The sequence below is a fragment of the Microtus pennsylvanicus genome, chromosome 1 (genome assembly GCF_037038515.1).
Source record: "Microtus pennsylvanicus isolate mMicPen1 chromosome 1, mMicPen1.hap1, whole genome shotgun sequence".
NCBI lineage: Eukaryota > Metazoa > Chordata > Mammalia > Rodentia > Cricetidae > Microtus > Microtus pennsylvanicus.
In genome coordinates, this window is record NC_134579.1 from 64,614,275 (window position 1) to 64,632,179 (window position 17,905).

General features: G+C 48.6%; 1 protein-coding gene across 3 annotated transcripts; it reads left to right on the forward strand.

The window, feature by feature from the left end:
* Positions 1 to 1,722: 1,722 nt before the first annotated feature.
* On the forward strand, positions 1,723 to 12,522 carry Cpn2 (carboxypeptidase N subunit 2). 3 transcript variants are annotated; one of them, XR_012908752.1, is made up of 3 exons: positions 1,723 to 1,782; positions 9,194 to 11,940; positions 12,136 to 12,522. XR_012908752.1 is itself a non-coding variant. In XM_075955588.1 (2 exons), the coding sequence occupies exon 2, from the start codon at positions 9,197 to 9,199 to the stop codon at positions 10,838 to 10,840; it is 1,644 nt and encodes a 547-aa protein (XP_075811703.1). In that variant the 5' UTR covers positions 1,723 to 1,782; positions 9,194 to 9,196; the 3' UTR covers positions 10,841 to 11,960. The 3 variants fall into 3 exon arrangements, 1 of the variants encoding a protein (XP_075811703.1); XR_012908756.1 differs by having other exon boundaries at positions 9,197 to 11,940; XM_075955588.1 differs by lacking the exon at positions 12,136 to 12,522 and having other exon boundaries at positions 9,194 to 11,960.
* Positions 12,523 to 17,905: the final 5,383 nt, after the last annotated feature.

Below are 17,905 nucleotides of genomic sequence, written 5' to 3' on the forward strand. Positions count from 1 at the left end.
GGTACACCGGGTTTGTTACCGGAGGCGGCTTGCTCATTCCCAGCTGTCCAGACTTGAAATAACCACACAGAATCTGTATTAATTAAATCACTGCTTGGCCTATTAGCTCTAGCTTCTTTCTAGCTAGCTCTTAAACCTTAAATTAGCCCATTTCCATTATTTTATATTTTACCATGAGGCTCGTGGTTTACTGGTAAGGTTCTTGAGCATCTGTTTCCTTGGCAGCCAGCTAAATGGTGTCTCCTTGACTCTGCCTACTCTCTCTACATCTCTGTTCAGATTTTCCACCTGGCTTTACTCTGTTAAGCCATTGGCTGAAGGCAGCTTCTTTATTAACCAATGGTATTCACAGAATACAGAGGGTAAACCCACATCACAGGTTCACTGCTTGTCTGCCTCTTAAAGATTCCTGTCAGCTGGGTGGTGGTAGTGCATGCCTTTAATCCCAGCACTCAGGAGACAGAGAGGCAGGTGGATCTCTGAGTTCGAGGTCAGCCTGGTCTACAACACGAGTTTCAGTACAGCTAGGGCTAAACAGAGAAACCAAGTCTCAAAGCACAAACAAACAGACAAACAGACTCCTGTCTTCTTCTGTTCTGAAAGGAAATGCTTCCTACTGGTTGGTCAGAACTTTGCACTGTGGGATGTCATCTGTTCATATGCAAAAGAAGCAATAAGTCACAGCAGTTTCTTAACAATGAGCAACAGTTAAACAGCTTCAGATTACACCGGGTAATAGACTTCCAGCACTGAGGCATTATATTGCTTCTCTTGGTCACTCCTTCATGCTATACCTCATGGACACTCATGTATAATTGCATGCATATGCATGCACAACACATCCCTCACCGGATCATACCCACCACACAGTCACTCTCATTTTTATTATACATACTACTTCAGAGTACATGCACTCACATACAACTCAACTTACATGCTCACTACACACCCCTCCACTCACACTCACATGTTCACTTCACATACACACCCTAACTCACACCCTCATATGCTCACTTCAATCTCACATACCCATCCACTCACGCTCTCATATGCCTACATCACACAACACACACACACACACAATATATATATATATGTATGTCTATATTATCTATCTATCTATCTATCTATCTATCTATCTATCTATCTATCTATCTATCTATCTATCTATCATGTATCCGTGTGTGTGTGTGTTTAAGAAGAGAGCAGTACATTTTTAGGCTTTCTCTTAGGGGCAGTACTGAATGCTGAGCAGGTGGCCTCTTAGCCCCCACCTCTGAAATGAAATGCATCTCAGTGCAATGCAGCCTGGAGGGACTTTTGTTTTTGAGACAGGGTTTCTCTGTGTAGCCCTGGCTGCCCTGGAACTCACTTTGTAGACCAAGCTGGCCTCAAACTCACAATCTGCCTGCCTCTGCCTCCTAAATGCTGGGATTAAAGATGTGCGCCACCACTGCCCAGCTTCTGGAGGCACCTTTTAAGGTATAGTGCATTTTAGGGTCATAGAGCTGCCAAACCTATATATAATCTCACTGGGATTTTAGCCCTATTGGGCATCTGTCTACGGGAACCATTCAGGGTCATTTTGTAATCTTCAGAGGCCTTGCCCAAGTGACCTTGGTGTCATTCTGGGAACAGTCAATCCACACGAGGGGGAGGAACCCTTCCCAGGACTTTGGTCAGCGTCGAGGCTGGATTCAGCTGAGCACGGGGCACATGAAATACTGCTCTGCTTCTGAGAAAAACACCGGGCTTCTGGCCCCAGCTGCCCGGCCCCTCACGGTAGGTTTCCTGCCTCCCTCCTGGGTCTGTGTCCTAGGGGACATCTGCAAAGGGACTTGCTGCTCTTACCCAGAAGGCCACAGTAGCTGAGTCCCCTAGGAGGAGAAGCCCCTCAGTGGATCAGCTAGCCTTAGCTGGGAGGGGGCGGGGAAAGTGTGCCAGGGAGATTCTAATGGGGGACAATGGCCAGTCCTGGCTCTCGGGGAACTGGCTGTGAATGGGGGCGGGGCAGCAGCATGGTCACAGGTTCATGGTCCACCCTGGTTGGTGTCCGTTGTCACACTTTTCATCCCATGTCAGGCTTAGATGATGACGTTCACATTCACTCCAGAGCTAAAGGGAATGTTTACCATTTGCCAGTCACTATACAGTGCTTCAAATGTACTGTCTGCTCGGGGGCTAACTTCAACCTTAAGGGCTAGGACTCTAATGAGGAAATTAAGGCTTTGATAGATGGGGAGGAGAACCTTTGGAGTCTACACAACTGGTAAGTACAGTGTCTGAATTTGAACACAGATCTGACTAGGCTGACAGAGCCCGAGTGCTTGTCGACTTCATTAGGCAGATGAGGGAGTGGCCACAGAGAGCCACACTTATTCCATTCCTTCAGCCTAGTGACATTCCTGTGCCCAGCCTTGACCCGGGTGCTGGGATGCAGAGCTGGGAGTGAAAATACTTCAGGATCCTGACCCTGAGGGTCCAGTTGGAATACAATTCACTAGAGCACAGACGGATCCAGCACTCAGCGAATGACTGCAGTGACATGCCAGGTGAAGAAGGGGCAGTCTGGGAAGGCTCTCTGGGGATGACTGGCCTGGGAGGGTAGGTAGGACCGAAGCAGGCGGGGATAGGGAACAGTGGTAGGCACAGGTAATTTGCAGCTTTACTCAGGGGCTGGAGGTGTGGCCGAGTGGGAAAGTGACACCCCCCCAGTCCACGCCTTCTTCTGTCCAAGTGCCAGCTCCCCCACAAAACCAATGCAGCAAAGAGCCCAGCTACCCTGACCCTTTGCGATGCCAGACCTGAGGGCTACAGACCAGCAAGTTCTACTGTAGGGTTCTGGAGTTGGCATTTGTGTGCGGGGCTAAGCCTCACACCTTCCAGGGGATCCTGGGATCTGTGCCTAGTGGTTCACAAAGTTACCTCCATTTTATAAAACAGTTTTCTTGTTCCTCACTTTAAAGCTGATGTGTTTATTATTTTAAAATATTTAGAAATATGTTCACAATTGCAAGCACAGCCAATGTAGATTTATTAAGGAAAAAGAAGAAAGAACTCCCAAGAGTGAGAGAGGATCCAAGGAAGAGATGTCCTAGGACACTTTAATAGAAAATCTTTTATGTATTCTTTGTCAATTTCACACGTGTAAACAATGTATCTTGGTCATATCTGTCCCCAAGAAAACTCATTCCCCCAAGGTATTCCCCACACATCTACCGCCCACCTTCATGTCCTTGGCATCTTTATGTTTTAAGTAACCCACTGAGTCCGGTCAATATGCCTGCTGGAGCATTGGCTAATCCTGTTGGCTTGACCTGCTGCAGTCTTCTGACGGCAACCATGGTTGCAGTGGGTTCATGACATCCATGTCATGGCCGTACTTCGTGTCGCTTCTCACCATCTGTGCGCTCTTAAGTTTTTACATCCCCTCTTCGAGATGTCCCTCAGCTTTGTGGGGCATTGCTAGAGATGTCCCTCAGCTTTGTGGGGCATTGCTAGAGATGTCCCTCAGCTTTGTGGGGTATTGATAGAGATGTCCCTCAGCTTTGTGGGGCATTGATAGAGATGTCCCTCAGCTTTGTGGGGCATTGATAGAGATGTCCCTCAGCTTTGTGGGGCATTGATAGAGATGTCCCTCAGCTTTGTGGGGCATTGATAGAGATGTCCCTCAGCTTTGTGGGGTATTGATAGAGATGCCCCTCAGCTTTGTGGGGCATTGATAGAGATGTCCCTCAGCTTTGTGGGGTATTGATAGAGATGTCCCTCAGCTTTGTGGGGCATTGATAGAGATATCCCATTTATGACTGAGCACTCAGTAGTCACTCATTATCAGCACTGTGGCTGGTTCTGAGTCTCCGCTTCAGCTGCTGACCCCTGACCCCTGCAGAGAGAAGCATTTTCTGGCCAAGGTTGAGGGCAACACTAAACATGGTGTGTGTGCGTGTGTGTGTGTGTGTGTGTGTGTGTGTGAGAGAGAGAGAGAGAGAGAGAGAGAGAGAGAGAGAACAGTCTTTTTCAGAACTGACTAGATTTTATTGATTTCACAAACAACACATGCAGGGTGGAGAATAACAGAAACTTGCTTGTATTTCTCTAAAGTTAGTTATCAGCTTAAGCGCCTATAGCCCAAACCCTATCCATCATACAAAAGAATATTGATACAAAACATTAGAATTGCAAAATCTCTTTAATTTCTTGTTTTGGGCCTAAGTGCAGGCAGCATTGTGTGGTCTTAAATGTTGGCTGCATCTAGATTCACCTGGAAAATCGTTCAGAAAGCCTGGATGTCAACAGGTGGAACTAGGGTTTTCTTTTTAATTGTCTTCAAGACAAGCATTCAAATTTTTTTAATTTTATAAACTTTATTATGAAAATTTCAAATAAATAAAAAACATCAAATACCAAACTTTACCAGACCCAAAGTCTATACAACTCAGTTATGTCTGGGCATGTCTATGTACATGAGTGTAATTACCTGTGGAGGCCAGAGAGGGCGTCGGATTCCCTAGAGCTGGAGTTACTGACATGGGTGCTAGAAACTGAACTTGGCAGGAGGAAGAGGGGTCCTCTGCAAGAGCTGTACACGCTCTTAACCACTGAACCATCTTTCCAGCCCAACTGCCTCTATTTCTTAAAAAAAAAAATTGTTTTCACTGTGCCTGTGTGTATGTGCATGCGTGCATGTGTGTGTGTGTGTGTGTGTCTGTGTCTGTGTGAGTGTGTGCATGCATGGCGTGCATGTGTGTATGTGTGCGTGAACGCATATGTGTATGCGTGCGTGTATGTGTCTGTGTGTGTGTATTTGTGTGAGTGTGTGCACGTACATATCCTTGTGTATGTGTGTGTGTGTGTGTTTGTGTGTGTGTGTATGCAGAAGCTGAAGAGGGCAGTAGGGTCTGAAATATGGAACTGAAATCACAGGCAGTTGTGAGCCACCCCATGGGGGTGTTGAAAATAAATGCAGGTCCTCTGCAAGAGCAGTATACACACTTAGTCTCTGAGCCATCTCCCCAGCTTCATGGCTTCTATTTTTTGATAGTTTGTTGCTTATGGTCTCCTTTGGGTACCACACTAGCAGTAATAATGTTGCACTTTAAGTATAGCTATTGTCATTGTCACCATGGTCTGGATTAACCAATTCAGAGGTAGGACCTCAGAGTTCTCTCTACTGCCTGGGGCGCAAGTGGACCTGGAGGTGGGGCGAGGGGGGTCAGAGAGGGGCTGTGCAAGTCCTAACCTACCTGCCTGAGGCCCTCAGCCCTTAGATTTGTTTATGGGGTAGAGAAAAAGGACAATCGGATGTGGGAAGCAGCCAGGGGCACAGATGAGCCCAAAGCCGTTTGAGAAGATGAAGGCTATTTGCACCCAGTCGGCCTAAATAATCAGACAATACTCCAAACTTCAGAATAGAGGAAAGATCAGATGCGCTTCCTTGACCTTCTGAAGAATGGGGCATGGTCGTGGCCATTCCCTGGTCTTCCTAGATGCAAAGAAGGCACCTTCCACAGCTGTGACCTCTGATGCAGACCTCCACTGTCTCTGGAGGTGGGAGTGCCCGGTGACTTGTTCTCTTGAGAGAGGGCTAAGAACGGGACCCAAGCACAGGCTCTGAGAGTCTGTGCCTTTCTTGTCACTGAGAAGGAAAGTCTTAGGAACGGAGCTGTGGGAAGGCTCGCTCTGTTCCATGGTGGTGCAATCCCATGAGTTCATCAGGTTTTCCACAGCAAACCTCTGATGACATCTTACCAGAGCTGAGCCTTGCTGAGCTCAGGAGAACTGTAGCCAGTTTCGGGCTGAATCACTCACAACATACCCATTCTGGGCTTGGGATTTTCTGTGTATTCTCTCATTTTATCCTCATGAGAACCCCACATAGGAAACAGAGCTGTGCTCACTGCTTTAATCATGAAGAAAGCGAAGCACAGAGAGGTTGCACAACTTAGCTAAAGTACCCAGCTAATCAGGATTAGACCCATACTGTCTAGCTACAGGGTGCTAGCTCTTGGTTACTCTGGAATGGGAACGAGCCTAGGGTTAGGAATGGATCATTTCTGCTCTGTCTTCCCATCCTATCCCTGTAGAATGAGAAAGGGGAGTCTTGTTCTAAACCTGAGAGGGCCCTGTTCTGGCCCCTCTCCTAAGGACACTTCCAAAGATTGAGAAGTTGACAAAGCCCAGGGCGCAGGCCCATCTGTATAGCTATCTTAAGCCATGCCTCAGTTACCCGGATGTGTTCTAGCGTGGATAGCTTCCCAGAGCCCTCTTTCCCAGACTGCCGCAGAAGTCCATGCCCTTAGCCTGTGGACCACCGAAGACAGCTGTAAGGAACGAGTCTACTCAGCCCTTCAAGAAGCAAATGAAAAGAGATGTGGGCAGACAGAGGGTGGGGAAACTCTGGACCTGTAACTGTGAAGAGCGAGCCTGTCTTCCCTACCCATTCCCTGTCTGATAGGAAAGCCGTGTGGGCTCAGTGAAGACCCTTAGAATACAGATGTGGTCCTGGTTGCTCTGTGATGGGCTTCTCCAGGCTTCTCTAAGGAGCAAGTTGCATGTCTGAGAACTTTGGGAGTAGGGAAAATAGCCCCTCAGTCCTCCTCCTGGACGCATGTCCCCACAGCCCCACAGAGGCTAGACACTTCCCCAACACCTGGATGGATCTGCTGCACCTGGACTCTGTGCCACCTGACCAAGGGTCAGAGTTTCTTTCAATGTCTGGATTCTTTTTCTTGTTTTTCTGGATTTTTTTTTTGGTTTTTTGAGTCAGGGTTTCTCTGTGGCTTTGGAGCCTGTCCTAGAACTAGCTCTTGTTGACCAGGCTGACCTCGAACTCACAGAGATCCGCCTGCCTCTGCCTCCCGAGTGCTGGGATTAAAGGTGTGCGCCACAACAGCCCGACTTTCTTTCTTTTCTTTACTTTCCTTTTCTTCTTCTGGTGTTTTGAGACAGGGTTTTTCTTGTAACTTTGGAGCTTGTCCTGCAATTTGCTTGAAGACCAGGCTGGCCACAAACTCACAGAGATCCACGTGTCTTTGAGTCCTGAGTGCTGGAATTAAGGGCATGCGCTGCCCCGGCCCAGCTAATGTCTGGATTCTTGACAGTTGCCTTTCTTGGAAGTCTCTCAAGTCCTTTTTTTCTAAGGACAGTGTATGGAGTAGGCCCCAGGCTAAAGGGTGAGAGGAAGACTGGGCCAACCTTGTGGCTCAATGGGAGGCGCTGTCCTCAGGTGGCCCTGGCTATCCTTTTGTGGTACTTATAAGCATGACTTGGTGTTTCCTTGCTGCAAGGCCAGGAGGCCTGTGTTCTGCGGAGGGACCCTGGCTTGTACCACTGTCTTCATTGCTGTTCTATTGTTGCAAAGAGACATACCAAACAAGGCAACTTCTATAAAGGAACGTTTGGTTGGGGACTTTCTTACAGTCTCTAAGGGTGAGTCTGTGATCACAGGTCAAAAAGCATGGCAGCTGCAGGCAGGCCTGGTGCTGGAGCAGTAGCTGAGAGCTCACACGTCTCTGGGCTTGGTGTGGGCACCACTAACACACCTCCTCCAACAAGGCCACACCTCCTAATCACCCTAAACAGTCTATCAGCTGGGAAGCAAACATTCAGATATATGAGCCCATGGGGGCCTTTCTCATGCGAACCTCCACAGTTACTATCCCCGTGAAAAGGCCTTCGGGACCCTTAAATCCCTGAGTTGTATAAGATTTTTATTCTGAGGGACCTTTTTCTGGAAACTTCCTTTGAGAAACTTTAGTCAGGAAGGGTGATGGGCAGCTGGACCCCCTTCAGCAAGTTAACAGCAAGAACTGCACGTCTCTTATTCTCATGAGCTCTCTAGGCCACGTTCCTAGCCCGCTGATGGCGAGGGTCTGCAGGGCAGGGAAGGGTGGCCGCTCCCCAAGCCTGTGGCGCTCCACTCAAGGAACCCCACGGAGTCTGTAGGCGCCAGTCCTGACCGCCAGCAGAGGGCAGCAGAGAAACAGCCTGAGTATTTTCTTGCTTCTTTGATTTTTATTTTTTAATTTTTAAAAATATTTTTTTGTGAAGTCACACGTATTCTAGTTATAAAATATCTTCGCTGTTGTTGTTCAAGTAGTCTTTTTGTAATGACGGTGCCCTTCAACCTCGTTCACTCTGTGCCCCTGGTCTGAGCATGCTCAACCAGTGCTCACAGCCACCCTGCTGTTGTCAGGGCTGTTATTATCCCCAGCCTGCACATAAGGAAGCTGAAGCACAGATAACAACACGCCCCAGGTCACTCGACTAGAAAGTCATGAGCCTGGGATTTGAACTCGTGGGGTTGGAACCTCCCCGAGTCATGTAAACAGGAGAGAAGATCCCCCTGTGGTTCGCAGAGTGCCTGTCTTCTGATGGGCAGGGGCTGCTGAGGCCCACTTGGTCTTGCCGGGTGGGAAGGCGTACCTCCTGTTTCTAGATAATTCTGAAATGTGGACTTTCCTGTAGAGCCTTTGTGTCTGCACCCTAGGAAATTCCCTGATACTGGAGCTACGGGGGACAGGCAAGGCAGTGAGGGCAGCATTGGGTACAGTTCTGAGGAGCCCAGTCCCTGCACTGTGTCACCCAACTAAGAGCAGGGTGCAGGGACCCCTCTTAGCCATGCTCTGAAGTATGCTGAGATCTGGAAATCAAGAAGGATTTGGGGTTAGAAATTTCCAATCTAGGGCTAATCTGCCCATATTTTACATATTATCCCTAATAATTTGGCACAGCCTGTGCCCCCCTCCCTCGCTTTTTTGGCTCTTTGCATATCATTCTCCAATCTGGAAAGAACATGGACGCTCTAGAAGACCCAGGTCTTGCTCTCATGACCACTAACTTGTAGGGTATCTGGACAGATGATGTGGCTGACACCTTTGCTTCCAGGAAATAAGAACCAGTCCACTACCACCTGTAAGTGGTTTGAACAAGGTGCTCAAAACACAACCTGGGACTGGGGCTTATGCCAAACCTTTCCTAGTATGTACAGATAGCCCTAGGTTCTGTCCCCAGCAATGGATCACACAAGCAACTGTTGCCCAAACCATAGCCTCCTTGAAGAGGCCAGTTCTTGCTTGCAGCCTGAGCTCATCCAGAGGGTGGTGGTGACTTTCCCGTGCTCTGGGCACTGCGGTGTGACGCCCTTATTAAAGGCACTCCTTTTTGTCTTGTTTTCTGTCATCCTTGGATCCAGAAGATGTTTCCAGGAGTCTGGTTGTGCTGGGCCTCACTCCTGCTCCTGACCAGGCCCATCCAGCCTTGCCCTATGGGCTGTGACTGCTTTGACAGAGAGGTATTCTGCTCAGATGAGCAGCTGGCCACCATTCCACTGGACATCCCCCCACACGTCACAAACATCGTCTTCGTGGAGACTGCCTTCACCACAGTGGGGACCAGGGCTTTCCACGGTAGCCGCAACCTGACCAAGGTAGTCTTCCTCAACACTCAGGTCCGTCACCTGGAACCTGATGCCTTTGGGGGACTGCCCAGCCTGGTGGACCTGGAGGTGACAGGCAGCCCCTTCTCCAGTCTCAGTGCCAACATCTTTTCTAACCTGAGCTCACTGGGGAAGCTTACCTTGGACTTCGACAGGCTGGTGGCTCTGCCTGAGGACTTCTTTCACCACATGGACAACCTGGAGTCCCTTCAGCTTCAGGGAAACCAGCTTCAGACCCTGCCTGGGAGACTGTTCCAGCCTCTGCGATACCTGAGAACCCTCAACCTGGAGCAGAACCTTCTGAGCAAGCTCCCTAAGGGGCTGTTTCAGTCACTCAGCAGCCTGCAGATACTGAAGCTGAGTAACAACATGCTTTTCAGCCTCCCCGAGGGCTTGCTGGACAATCTGGGCAGCCTGCAGGAGCTCTTTCTGGACAGCAACAGCATCACGGAGCTGTCGCCACAGGCTTTCTCCCAGCTCCTCAGCCTGGAGAATCTGTGGCTGCAGCACAATGCCATCCGACACCTGCCGGCCTCCGTCTTCGCCTCCCTCCGCAACCTGACCAATCTCAACCTGCAGGGCAATGCGCTGCGGGCTCTGCCTGCCACCCTCTTCACCCACAACCCAGGGCTGCTTCACCTGTCTCTGTCCTACAACCAGCTGGAGGGCATCGCCGAGGGCACCTTCGCCAACCTGTCCCGCCTTGTTTCCCTCACGCTTGCGCACAACGCCATCACACACCTTCCCGAGGATGTCTTCAGGGACCTCGAGCAGTTGGCCAGGCTCTCTTTGAACGACAACAACTTGACGGCCTTGCACCCGGCCCTCTTTCAGAACCTGTCCAGGCTTGAGCAGCTCAACTTGTCGAAGAACCAGCTGACCATGCTCCCCGGGGGCATCTTTGACACCAACTACGACCTCTTCAACCTGGCCTTGTCCAGCAACCCCTGGCAGTGTGACTGCCACTTGGCCTACCTCACGAGCTGGCTCCGCCTCTACAACGACCGGATCCTCAACACCCGTACCTACTGCGCAGGCCCAGCCTACCTTAAGGGCCAACCGGTGCCCAGCTTGAAGAAGGAACAGCTGGTGTGCCCTGCCACCCCGGGCCACTTGGGCTCCTTGGCCCTGGGGCTGGATGACAGGGAGCCAGTGGGCAGTTGGGATCTGGCAGTGGAAGGGAAGGCAGCCCACAGCCAGTGCATTTATAGCAACCCTGAGGGCACCGTGGTCCTCTCCTGTGAGGAGGCCCAGTGTCGCTGGCTGAGAATCCAGCTGTCTTCCAGACAAGGCTCGGACACCCCGGCAATGGCTTACAATTCCAGTCAGGAGTGGGAGTTAAGGTCAAGCTGTGGCTCCATGAGGGTCGTTGTGTCTATTGAGGCTCAAGCTGCTGGGCCCTAAGTGCAGCAAATAGACCCAGAAGCCTGAACAAGTGACTTCTTGAGGCAGGGGGAGCTGAATGTCTGAAGTTAACATAAGGGACATGGCTGCATCTCCAGGGTAGGGGGGAGCGAGGCCTGCTTCACCTAGTGTCTCTTCATCTTCCTCACCACACACTCGCCTGTGGCCTAACAAGCTCATCCTCAATCCAACTTTGGAAACCACACCATGACCTAGAGCAGTGGTTCTCAACCTTCCTGACTCCGTGACCCTTTAATACAGTTCCTCACAATGTGGTGGCCCCAAACCATAAAGTAATTTTCATTGCTACTTCATAACTGTAATTTTGCTACTGTTATGAATCATAAATGTAAATATATTTTGGAGATAAGAGATTTGTCGAAGGGGTCATGACCCACAGGTTGAGAACCACTGGTCTAGAGACTAAAACACCATGACCACAATAGTTTCCTATTGTTTATCCCTGCTCCCTGATCTGAATTCTAGACTTGAGATATATTCACCACTATACAAAGTAGAAGTCACATCCCTTTGATAGATGAAAAGCCATTTCTGTTCTCACAATAGAGAGAGGAAAGGGATGTCAGAGGAGCTGAGCTGTCTAGAAAAGGCTAGGGCAGGGGTGTGTGGGGAAACAGTATCGTCCTGGCAAACCGGGAGAAATCAAGGCGAGGGGCTGCCTTAGCCAGCAAAGCTTGGCTGCGTGGCTCTCAGGAGGGCAGTGTGGCTTTGCCCGTTCAGTCCACAAGATGGTTGTTCCCTGAGGAGGGAGCGAAAGCCTGAGGAGGGGGAGGAGAGGACCTGGTAGTTGGGGGTAACTGCCTTGTGCCATGGCTTTCAGGGCATCTGATACTGCACCGCTCGGTCACTGAACGGCTCTCTTCTTCCTCTGGTTTCTAAGATGTCTCCGCAATCCCATCTAGAGGTGTCCCTCAGCCACCATTCAGGGCATGGGCTCCGCAGCACCAATGGCCTCACATCTTCATCTCAGGCTCTGCATTTGTTAGCTGCACACCGTCCTCTATATGATCAACCAGAGAACATCTAAACAGTGTCCCCACCAACTCCCAATACCCATAACCAGAGAACATTTAAACAGTGTCCCCCCACCAACTCCCGATTCCCATAACCAGAGAACATTTAAACAGTGTCCCCCTACCAACTCCCAATTCCCATAACCAGAGAACATTTAAACAGTGTCCCCCCACCAACTCCCAATTCCCATAACCAGAGAACATCTAAACAGTGTCCCCCCACCAACTCCCAATTCCCATAACCAGAGAACATTTAAACAGTGTCCCCCCACCAACTCCTGATTCCCACTCAGCAGAATGGCAAGTCCTGATTAGGAGCTGGGGGTGTTCTCATACCTATCCGTGCCCCATCCTTAGACCAGTGGATGGTGGGAGGCTGCTCGTTTGTTTCCCGACCACTCAGACCCGAAATAATCACACAGAAACTTAATTAATTGAAACACTGCTTGACCTATAAACTTAGGATTCTTATTAACTAACTCTTATATATTAAATTAACCCATTTCGATTATTCTATAAATTGCTATGAGGCTAGTGGTTTACCAGTAAGGTTCTGGCATCTGTTTCTTTCAGCAGCTACATGGCATCTCTCTGACTCTGTCTTCTCTCTCTCTCTCTCTCTCTCTCTCTCTCTCTCTCTCTCTCTCTCTCTCTCTCTCTCTCTGTGTGTGTGTGTGTGTGTGTGTAGATGGAGTTTCTGTACCACCAGAAGCTCCCCAATAAACACACTGAGGCTTATATTAATTAGGAATGTTCAGCTAATGGCTCAGGCTTGTTATTAGCTAACTTTTACATTTTCAATTAATCCATATTTCTTATGCTTTTTCTCAGTACGGCATGCCCATTTTGCTTCTCTCTGCGTCTGCTTGTGACTCCAGACTCTGCCCTTCTTCCTCCCAAAATTCTCAGTTTGGCTCTTCCACCTAATCTTATCCTGTTCATCTATTGGCCAGTCAGCTTCCTTATTAAGCCAATCATAGCCACATATATTCACACAGTGTAAAGGAAAATTGCACATCTGTGTTTGTTAAGGATTCTGCAGGTGTTTCTCACAGAGGCAGGACATGCTTCTGCCTGTGCTTCAAGCAGTTGGCCAAGAACAAGAAACTAGGAAAACAGTTTGAGCTGGTGCCTGGCTAGAGAAGAGAGCCAAAAGGGCAAGGGATGTTATGGAAATCGAACCAGATTGATTTCAGCAACTTAACAGAGCATGCACAGATGGATTAAAAGTCCCAATGAGGAGTTACAGAAATGCAAGTGAAACCATCATTGGTATGTCTCTGCATCTGTCCCACAGAAACTGGAAAGCTGAGCAGCTCAAACGTAGTGGTGTGACAGGGCCCTAGACTTTAGCATGACTGACTCCATGATGGAAGTGCCATTCAGGCTGTGAAACTCAACAGGTACACAGCACCACCAGCCAAAATGAGAACAAAGGCCTAACCCATCAAAGTCCATCGTTTTGAGAAAGTCTCTAGTGTATTACCGTGCTTTTTGGCTTCTGTTGTTCCACTTCTGGCTAACAGAAGTGTGTCAACCCAGGACATGGCTCTTGTGCTGAAAAGCTCACCCTGAAAATGTCTTGGAGCTACATTGACTCCCAAATACCCAGCGTAGTCACTGGCTGGCTAATAAAAACTTTCTCCTGACTTAAACCTGTGCCTGAGCCGTCTCTCTGGTGACTGCCCCACAGCAGTGGGGATGTAGGCCCAGGGGAGCCGCAGTGCTGCCAGGGTATGCGACCCTCCACTTGAGGAGAGTGTGGTGGGAGATGCAGAGGAAAAGCCTAGTTCTCCTCGGAAGACAGTGAGCTTGTGAACAAGGGCAGAGGCGGGGAGGCAAATGGAGGAGTAAGGCGCCTGCACTACACTAAGAACCAAAGCCTTCCCTCCATCTTGATGCTCAAATGGATTAATTGAAAATGATGGAAATCTGCTAACTGGCAGATTCACCAAAGCAACAGATTCTTGGTTCCATATCTAAAACCATTTGGTTAAGAGTGATCCTGGCTGGCAGTTGGTGGCTCAAAGTTTTAATCCCAGGACTCAAAAGAAAGAGGCAGACAGATCTTTGTGAGTTTGAGATCAGCCTGATCTTCAGAGCTAACTCCAGGACAACCAGGGTTACACACACACACACACACACACACACACACACACACACACACACATCCTCTGTCTCAAACAAACAAACACCAAACCAACCCCCCCCCCAAAAAAACAAAAAAGAGTAATCTGGACCACATCTTACAGGGGTGGATGGCTTGGCCTGGAAAAACTAAGGAAGCTTCTGTTACATTGGGCTGCTGACTCCCGTTAGGTGGGAAGTCTACCCCTGGGGACACATCAGCAGGGAACATGTTAGAGGAGCTATAGGCTGTCTATCCAAGGAACACCCGAGTTTTAGGTATGACCCAAAAAGTCATCTGCTCACTGCAGAGAGAAAGGAGAAAGGCCCTAACACACCTCCCAATTATGATTTTTGAAAAGCAGAACTTGGGCTGTGGGGATGGCCGGCTCAGCACGTAAAAGTATTTTCCTAGGTAAAACGGATGGCCTGGATTTGATCCCAGATCACAAGGTAGAAGGAGAGAACTGGCTGCCAAGAGCTGTCCACTGACCTTCGCAAACATACCATAGTAGGTGCATACAGACACATATCTGTATCCATGTGCATTCATATGCGTGTGTGCGTGTGCGCGCGCACACACACAGAGCAATAATACAATATTTTAAAAATTTATAAGCATAACTCTGGATTACATTAGAATGTGATAAGGCCTTGAGCCAAACGATGCTGCTGGGGAAAGAACACTGGTCAATAACCAGCTTACATCAAGGGAAGCATGAGCAGGAGGCTTTCAGGTTACCACTTGGTACCCAGGGGGTCCTCATGTCATGTCTTCTTGTGGGGTGACTCAGCCTGATACAACAGTTGAGGTTTTTTTTCCTTAAATATTTTATGTATATGTCTGAATATCTGTATAGGAGTGTGGGAATATGCATGGAAAAGCCCTTGGAGGACAGACAGAAAAAGAGGGCTGGATCTGGAACTGGAGTTTCAGGCAGTCATGAGCTCTCCCCTCCGCCCCCCGGCATGGGCCATAGGAACAGAACCCAGGTCTTCTGGAAGAACAGTCCATGCTCCATGCTCTCAACTACTGAGCCGTACCCATAGACACCAAGCATTGAGTTTTAGGTTCTGTTTTGTTTAGTTTTTTCATTCTGAGTTAGAAATCAGTGTATCTTATCTGTCTCCTGCTTCCAGAACATTTGACATTTGGCAAATTATGCCCTCTTGCTAGGTCTGTTTCTGCATCTATGCCACAAAAAATTGACGGAACCCCAGAATCATCTAGGGATCTTTAGAAACAAACAAAGAAACATGAAGGGTTGGTGCTGAGGCTTGGTAGCATTTTGCTTGTCATGGTGATGCATACCAACAGTTACAACTGCTCAGGGGCCTGAGGCAGGAGGATCACCTGGACCCGGAAACTGAAATCTCACTTGGGCTATAATATAGGAGAACCCATCTCAAAAACAAAATAGGAAAGCCTAATAAAAACCCAAGCCAAAGTGTCTGGGCCTCATCTTCTGAGATTCTGACTAAAATTACGCTGGGAAGTGGCAGGGAATTTGATGTCAGCCTTCATAGATAGATAGGTGATAGATGATAGATGATAGATAGATAGATAGAGAGATGATAGATAGTTAGATGATAGATGATAGATATATAGATAGATGATAGGGAGATGATAGATGATAAATAGATGATAGATAGATAGATAGATAGATGATAGATAGTTAGATGATAGATGATATATATATACATATATATATAGATAGATAGATAAATAGAATATTCATTCCTCACGTTTCTTATCCACAGTGAGGGATGAAAACAAGGCTCAGCTTGTCTATTGACGGTGGTACCACTTGTTTCCTAAGCCGCAGTTGTGCTGTGAATGCTGGCCTCATCCGACCTCCCCAGTACAACGTATTTGAATGAATATGTTTGAATGAGTCAAGCCACGAACATCATAGAAAAATGCACCTCATCTAATCGCTTCCCCCCTGCCCATGTCATTGTAGAGCGATTCCTTCTGGCACACAGGACTTTTTTCCAGGTGGCTTTCAACACTGGAAGTTAGGGATTTCCTGCCAGCTGCCAGCCATGGAACTCCGGGCAGACCAGAGTTCTGTTCTGCCCCCTAGTCTCCTTACCAACCATCAGCACTTGACAAAGTACCAAGACAGTGGTGGAAGGTGAGTTTTTTTAAAGAGTGATTCTCATATTATTATTATTATTGCTCAGTCTTTTGACTTCTGTTTTGGTCAGTGATGGACCACGTACATAGGCTGTCTCATAAGATAATAGCAGCTGAAAACGTCTTATCTTCTAGTGACATGGTAACTGTTCAGACATCAGAGGACATTACTCACCGGCTTGTGGTGATCTACTGTAAACAAACCTACTCTGTTAGCAGTCATAAAAGTATAGCATACGCAATTATAGACAGCATGCTATACCTGGCCATGACAAGGCATGACGAATTTACTGGCTTACATGTTTGCTGTACAGCACTGTCATTGTTTCAGAGTGCGTTCCTGCATGTATGAAAAACATTTGCTGAAGCTGGAGATGGAGCCTGCCTGTCTAGTATGTGTGAGGCCCTGGATGCTATCCGCGGGACCCAAGAAAAAAAAGTGTACTGCAGCTTGCTGTTAGACTTCGGCATCCAAATCCATCTCATGTTGCCCACTGTCTTGAGGGTATGAGGCTACAGGAGCGGCAAGCTGTACACTTGCGTTGGCGTCAGTGTAACCGGTACCCTGACAGAATCTCTTAGGGTTATCAGAATGTGTTCCCTGTGTGATGAGACACGACTGTACTTCTAGAGAAGCGGGTGTGGGTGGGGATGACTTTGGACAAATGCCGGCCATCCTAGCACAGCGCAAGTCCCACTCTGAATTATTTCACGAGTGTCAGTTCGCAAATGAAGACACATCTGGCCGTGACCCTGCAGATGTTAGGATCCTGGTCTCGACACGCCCCCTAGTGGTCCGTTGGAGAACGGCTTTCTGTGGTGACTGTGACGCCTTCCTCCTGCATGCAAAGGGGCAGGGCCGGGTCCTTTCCTCGCCCACCGGCCCTGGAACGGAGATGGCAACGTGGGCGTTCCGCCTGGAGTCGCTGCGGCCGGTCTGGCAGGAGGCTGACTTGTTACGCCCCTTCCACGATGTCCAAAGGTGCCGCCTGACACCGCTAGGGTGTTAATGCTGTCAATAGTCAGCACTGCCTACAGCTACTACTGAGTCTGTCTGCAAAGATGTCGTCCTCGTCTACCTTTAGAATTCCTGGACCGCCAGGGCAATCTGGAAGAACCGAATTTCATCTCTTTAGAATTATATTGGTTGTTCACTATTTTTGAAAATAATTTTCCCTTGGTGACATTTAGCCTGTATTTCACAATCTTAATTTGGGTATACACAGAGAGCCATTTCTTTTGCATCTCTCCTTATGTAGTATAAACAGGCACACCTGTACCGGGCCCGTGGCAAGTGGAGTCTTATTCCCAGCATACACGTAGAAGGGCTGTTTCGTTGTAAATAGCCTTTTATTTCCAATTCAATCTAGAACACTGTATTTCTAAGTTCTCTGGGAAGAGGGGTCTGATTACTTCGCTGTGGATTTTTATTTTAGGAGATGAGAAGGGCTGCTATAAACAGCTCGCTGTAAAAAGGGGTGCTTTCTCTGCCGGTACAGAGGTCCACACGAATGAAGACCTGACCTGTCTTTCCCAGAGTTTCCACTTTGCGGTAGCGAGGGCTTCCCTTCTCCCTATCACATTGAGAATGTACCTCACCTCCACATGAAGAGAGAGGGCTTATAAACGGAAATACGTTTCAAGCTGCGTTTGGAGAGAGAGATGGCTGGAGTACCGGGGCTCTCCAAGCAGCAGAATGGATAGGATGTTGGCTGAGCGCCTGCGTGAGCCTGCGCATGCGGGGACGGAGGCTGAAAAGTCTCT